The sequence below is a fragment of the Saimiri boliviensis genome, chromosome 17 (assembly GCF_048565385.1).
Source record: "Saimiri boliviensis isolate mSaiBol1 chromosome 17, mSaiBol1.pri, whole genome shotgun sequence".
NCBI classification, from domain to species: domain Eukaryota; kingdom Metazoa; phylum Chordata; class Mammalia; order Primates; family Cebidae; genus Saimiri; species Saimiri boliviensis.
The window spans coordinates 49,602,728-49,609,492 of record NC_133465.1 but is presented as its reverse complement, the minus strand read 5'-3'; the positions used below and the strand labels follow the sequence as shown (position 1 = coordinate 49,609,492).

At 45.7% G+C, this 6,765-nt stretch overlaps 1 protein-coding gene and 1 pseudogene across 1 annotated transcript; one reads left to right on the top strand and one right to left on the bottom strand.

Annotated features, from left to right (window-relative positions):
- Positions 1-292: 292 nt before the first annotated feature.
- LOC120366931 (small nucleolar RNA U3) lies at positions 293-485 on the bottom strand (annotated as a pseudogene).
- Positions 486-4,735: 4,250 nt separating this feature from the next.
- Positions 4,736-5,543, top strand: LOC120366910 (small ribosomal subunit protein uS5). The gene has a single exon (XM_039476954.2). The coding sequence runs from the start codon at positions 4,789-4,791 to the stop codon at positions 5,488-5,490; it is 702 nt and encodes a 233-aa protein (XP_039332888.1). The 5' UTR covers positions 4,736-4,788; the 3' UTR covers positions 5,491-5,543.
- The last annotated feature ends 1,222 nt before the right edge of the window (positions 5,544-6,765 follow it).

Here is a 6,765-nt window from a genome sequence, read left to right as displayed (position 1 = left end):
CAAATATCTCTTTGAGACCTTGTTTTCAATTCTTTGGGGTATATACCCAGAGGTGGAATTGCTGGATTGCATGGTAATTCTGTTTTAATTTTTTGAGGAGCTGCCATCCCGTTTTGCATGACGGCTGCAGCATTTTACATTCCTGCCAACAGAGCACAAGGGTTCCAGTTTCTCTACAGCCTTGTCAACCCTTGTTATTTTCTGTTTGCTTGTTTGATGGTAGTCATCCCAAGTGTGAACAAGTGGGAGGTGGTATCTCATTGTAGTTTTGTTTTGTTTTTTTTCCAGGGAAACCACCCAGACTGTGTCCTCTCTCACTCTCCTAGAGGAAGACAATGGCAAATAGCGGTTATAGCGAAGCACCACCAACAGCCAGCTTGATGCCCAGGGGAGAATGCTGTGCCATCTCTTCATGGTTTCCTGTGCTCTACACATTCAGAGAAACTTTTCTTAAAATTAACTATAGAAACAATGAGACTGGGCAACATGGCGAGACCCTGTGTCTACAAAACATACAAAAATTGGCCAGGCGTGGTGGCTCATGCCTGTAATCCCAGCACATGGGGAAGCCAAGGCAGGCGGATCACGAGATCAGGGGTTCAAGACCAACCAGGCCAACATAGTGAAACCCCGTCTCTACTAAAAATACAAAAATCAGCCAGGCGTGGTGGCACATGCCTGTAATCCCAGCTACTAGGGAGGCTGAGGCAGAAGAATTGCTTGAACCCAGGAGGCAGAGGTTGTGGTGAGCCAAGATCACGCCATTTTACTCCAGCCTGGGCAACAAGAGCAAAACTCCATCTCAAAAAAAAAAAAAAAAAAAAAAAAAAAAAAAAAAAAAATAGCAGGTGGTGCACACCTGCAGTCCCCAACCACTGGGAAGGCTGAGATGGGAAGATCACTTGCGCTCCAGAGGTTGAGGCTACAGTGAGCTGTGATCACACCACTGTACTCCAGCCCCAGAGACAAAGTGAGATCCTGTTTCAAAAAAAGAAGAGAAATGGGCTGGGCACGGTGGTTCATGTCTGTAATCCCAGCACTTTGGGAGGCCGAGGCAGGTGGATTGCTTGAGGTCAGGAGTTTGAGACCAGCCTGGCCAATATGATGAAACCCCATCTCTACCAAAAATATAAAAATGAGCCAAGTGTGATGGTGGCCACCTGTAATCCCAGCTACTCAGGAGACTGAGGGGAGAATCACTTGAACCTGGGAGTCGGAGGTTGCAGTGAGCCGAGATCACGCCACCATATTCCAGTTTGAGCAAGAGTGAGATTCAGTCTCAAAAAACAGAAAAAGGGAAATGATCCCTGAAAGTATACTCTTTCATTGTAGTTTTTATTGGCATTTTGCTAATGATTAGTAATGTTGAAAACCTTTGCGTGTGCTTGTCTTTTTTTTTTTTTTTTTTTTTTTTTTTTGAGAAACACATATTCAGGTCCTTTGTTCATCTCTGGGTTGCTCGGTTTTTGTTGTTGGTGTTGAGTTTTAGGAGCTCTCTATATATCCTGGATATCAATCCCTTATCAGACATATGACTTGCAAATGTTTTCTCCCATTCTGTCAATTTCCTTTTGAATTTGCTGATATTGTTTCTTGATGCACAAAATTCTTAAATTTTCATCAAGGTTAATTTGTCTGTTTTGTTGGTGGTGGTGGTGCCCTTGCCTTTGGTGTCAAATTCAAAAATATTATTTTCAAATCCAATGTTGGGAAGCTGTTACTGCATGCTTTCTTCTAAGAGTTTTAAAGGTTTAGATCTTACATTTAGTATTTTGATCCATTTTGAGTTAATTTTTAGATATAGTATTATATATATAATATATATATTATATATAACTTTATTCTCTTTATTCTCTTACATGTGGATATCCAGTTTTCCCAGCACTATTTGTTTAAAAAGCAAAAATCAATCAAACAAACAAAAACCTGTCCTTTCCCCATTAAATGATCTTAGCACTCTTGGCAAAGATCATTTGATCAAGTGTTTTGTTTTGTTTTGTTTTTTTGACATGGAGTCTTGCTGTCACCGAGGCTGGAGTGCATTAGCACAATCTCAGCTCACTACAACCTCCGCCTCCTGGGTTCAAGCTATTCTCCTGCCTCAGTCTCCCAAGTAGACGGACTACAGGTGTGTGCCACCATGCCCGGCTAATTTTTGTATTTTTAGTAGAGATGGAGTTTCACCCTGTTGACCAAGCTGGTCTCAAACTCCTGACCTCAGGTGATCCACATGCCTCAGCCTCCCAAAGTGCTGTGATTACAGGCATGAGTCACTACACCCAACCTGATCAAGTTTAAGGCTGCATTGCACTACAGCACTACAGACTTGACAACAGAGCAAGACCCTATCTATTAAAAAAAAAAAAGAAAAGAAAAGAAAATCGCTTGGCGACGTGGCTTATGCCTGTAATCCCAGCACTTTGGGAGGCCAAGGTAGGTGGATCACCTACGGTCAGGAGCTTGAGACCAGCCTGACCGGCATGGAGAAACCCCGTCTCTATTAAAAAGACAAAATTAGCTGGGTGTGATGGTGCACCCCTATAATCCCAGCTAATCTGGAGAGTGAGGCAAGAGAATCACTGGAACCTGGGAGGCGGAGGTTGTGGTGAGCCAAGATCACGCCATTGCACTCCAGCCTGGAAAACAAGAGCGAAACTCCACCTCAAAAAATAATAATAATAATGTGATTATAGGCCAGGCATGATGGTATGTGCTTGTGATATCAGCTACTCAGGAAGGTGTGGTGGGAAGATCACTTGAGTCCAGGAATTTGAGTCCATCCTGGGCAACATAGCAAGACCGATCTCTAAGAAAATAAGATAAATTTAAAAATTGAGGCCGGGCGCGGTGGCTCACATCTGTAATCCAAGCACTTTGGGAGGCCGAGGCGGGCAGATCACAAGGTCAGGAGATCGAGACAATTCTGGCCAACATAGTGAAACTCCATCTCTACTAAAAATACAAAAATTAGCCGGGCATGGTGGCACATGCCTATAATCCCAGCTACTTGGGAGGCTGAGGCAGAGAATTGCTTGAACCTGGGAGATGGAGGTTGCAGTCAGCCATGATGGTGCCATTGCACTCCAGCCTGGGCAACAAGAGTGAAACTCCATCTCAAAAAAAAAAAAAAAAAAAAAATTTAAGAAATCACTTGCAGATCAGGCACAGTGACTCACGCCTGTAATCCCAGCCCTTTGAGAGGCCGAGGTGGGCAGCTATTTTTTTTTTTTTTTTTTTTTGAGACGGAGTTTCGCTCTTGTTACCCAGGCTGGAGTGCAATGGCACGATCTCGGCTCACCGCAACCTCCGCCTCCCGGGTTCAGGCAATTCTCCTGCCTCAGCCTCCTGAGTAGCTGGGATTACAGGCACGTGCCACCATGCCCAGCTAATTTTTTGTATTTTTAGTAGAGACGGGGTTTCACCATGTCGACCAGGTTGGTCTCGATCTCTCGACCTTGTGATCCACCCGCCTCGGCCTCCCAAAGTGCTGGGATTACAGGCTTGAGCCACCGCGCCCGGCGTGGGCAGCTATTTTGAACTCAGGAGTTCGAGACCAGCCTGGGCAACATGGTGAAACCCCATCTCTACCAAGAATACAAAAAATTAGACAGACGTGGTCGTGGGTTGCACCTGTGGCCCCAGCTACTCAGGAGGCCGAAGTGGGAGGATTGCTTGAGTCCAGGAGGCAGAGATTGCAGTGAGCTGAGATTGCATCGCTTCACTCCAGCCTGGATGACAGAATGAGACCCCCTTCTCAAAAAAAAGAAAGAAAGAAAGAAAGAAAAGAAAAAGAAAGTAAGAAATCATGCTCATATATGTGAGAGTTTATAGAGAGTGAGAATTTATATCTGGGCCTCTGTTCTATTTCATTGGTCAATAAGTCTGTTTTTATGCCAGTACCATTCTAGTTTGATGACTGTAGCTTTGTAGTAAGTTTTAAAATCAGGAAGTATAAGTCCTACAGCTTTGTTCCTTGTTCATGTTTCAACTTTTGTGATAATAATTTCCTTGCTTTTTAAAATATTTTTATCACCAATGTGTACAAATATACGTTAATGTTGCCAGTGTTTAAGCTTTATAGAAGTGAAGTCATGCTGCATGAATTCAGATGTGAATTCACTATTACATTTGGAGATTCCTTTTCTTTGTATACTATCTCAATGTACGTCTATATCATAGTTTATCTGTTCTACCACTGATGATAATTTTGTGGATCAGATAGGGCTTAGTCAAGAAAACAGAAACCACATTATATATTTCAAATAGAGGCCAGTTGCAGTGGCTGGCCAGGTGTGGTGGCTCACACCTGTAGTTCCAGCATTTTGAGAGGCCGAGGCAGGTAGATCATCTGAGGTCAGGAGTTCAAGACCAGCCTGACCAACGTGAAACCCCATCTCTACTAAGAATACAAAAATTAGGGTGTGGTTCAGTGACTCATGCCTGTAATACCAGCAATTTGGGAGGCCGAGGAGGGTGGATCACTTGAGGTCAGGAGTTTGAGACCAGCGTGGCCAACATGGTGTAACCCTGTCTCTACTAAAAAAATACAAAAATTAGCTGGGCATGGTGGCATGCACCTGTAATCCTAGCTACTCGGGAGGCTGAGGCAGGAGAACAATTTAAACCCAGGAGACAGAGGCTGCAGTGAGCCAAGATCACACCGCAGCACTCCAGCCTTGGCAACAGAGAGGTTTCGGCAGTGGTATCCGGGGCCGGGGTCGCAGCCGTGGACGGGGCAGGGGCCGAGGCCACGGAGCTCGTGGAGGCAAAGCCGAGGATAAGGAGTGGATGCCTGTCACCAAGTTGGGCCGCCTGGTCAAAGACATGAAGATCAAATCTCTGGAAGAGATCTATCTCTTCTCTCTGCCCATTAAGGAATCTGAGATCATTGACTTTTTCCTGGGGGCCTCTCTCAAGGATGAGATTTTGAAGATTATGCCGGTGCAGAAGCAGACCCGTGCTGGCCAGCACACCAGGTTCAAGGCGTGTGTTGCTATTGGGGACTATAATGGTCACATCGGTCTGGGTGTTAAGTGTTCCAAGGAGGTGGCCACTGCCATCCGTGGGGCCATCATCCTAGCCAAGCTCTCCATTGTCCCTGTGCGCAGAGGCTACTGGGGGAACAAGATTGGCAAGCCCCACACCGTCCCTTGCAAGGTGACAGGCCGCTGTGGTTCTGTGCTGGTGCGCCTCATCCCTGCGCCCAGGGGCACTGGCATCGTCTCAGCACCTGTGCCCAAGAAGCTGCTCATGATGGCTGGTATCGATGACTGCTACACCTCAGCTAGGGGTTGCACTGCCACCTTGGGCAACTTTGCCAAGGCTACGTTTGATGCCATCTCTAAGACTTACAGCTACCTGACCCCTGATCTCTGGAAGGAGACTGTATTCACCAAGTCTCCCTACCAGGAATTCACGGACCACCTCATCAAGACCCACACCAGAGTCTCCATACAGAGGACCCAAGCTCCAGTTGTGGCTACAACATAGGGTTTTTATACAAGAAAAATAAAGTGAATTACATTGCAAAAACAAAAACAAAACAAAAACAAAAACACTAACAAATGGAGGAAATTTCATACAGGAACTTGGTTACACGGGAGTTGGAGGACCAAAAGAGGAAAAAGGGAAAGAGAACCCTGAGACAAGGCAGAACTAGTAACAAGAAGCAAGGAGGGCTGAGGGACAAAAGGGAAGAGCTGGGATTACCTTGACCTGTGAGCCGGGAGGTGGGGCCCTGCAGAGTTGAGGCTCAGACTCAGTGAAGCGCCACCGGGAATGCTGCTCATTCCTCTGAAGAGCCATCTTCAAGGCAGGTTCTTCGAATGCAGAAAAAAGCTGAAGGCTGGAGCCAAATTCTCATGATAGAGTGACTCTGAACAAATCCAAAAATAATGGGAAGTTATTCCCTTCTTCTGGCCTCCCAGTCTCCGTCAAGTGCCCCTATGAGCAGAACCTAACAGAAGGACAGCAATGGAGTTTAGGAGTTTGCAGAGTGCCAGCCCCCTTCCAACGTCAGAGAGCAGAGAAAACGAGTGAATTTGAAGCTGAAAGTCAATAAGCAAATAAATGGCAGAGCCTACCACTTTTTTCTACTCAGCAGTTACACATCTTTCTATCATATTTTAATAATAACAGCTTCATGCCTTTGCCTAATAAATGCAATCATCCTTTGCTCAAAAGAAGACGCGCGGGGCCCCTCCCCCAAAAGCGGAGATGCGAAGTCTCTACAGCAATGGGATGTTGGAAGTGGGCTGGGACTCTGCAAACCAGTTTCCTAAACTCCACTGAGACATTCCATCTCAAAAAAAAAAAAAAAAGATGGAGTTTCGATATTCTGGTTTCTCTTCAAATAGTATAAATCTATCGCCTTTTACTAAAGATGGAGTTTCGCTCTTGTTGCCCAGGCTGGAGTGCAGTGGCGAGATCTCAGCTCACCGCGAGCTCACCGCAACCTCTGCCTCCTGGGTTCAAGCAATTGCCTCAGCCTCCCGAGTAGCTGAGATTACAGGCACGTGCCACTACACCTGGCTAATTTTGTATTTTTTAGTAGAGATGGAGTTTCTCCGTATTAATCAGGCTGGTCTTGAATTCCCCCAAAGGTACTTACAGCTGCTTATCAGAGCAACGGCATCCTGGGGAAAGGAAAATACTCAGATCTTTTAAGGCTTTTGGATACAGAGTCGGAGCTGACACTAATATTAGGGACATGTATTAGGGTGGGACATACAGAGGCCAGGAGAGAAAAGGATCTGGCCTGTGGGT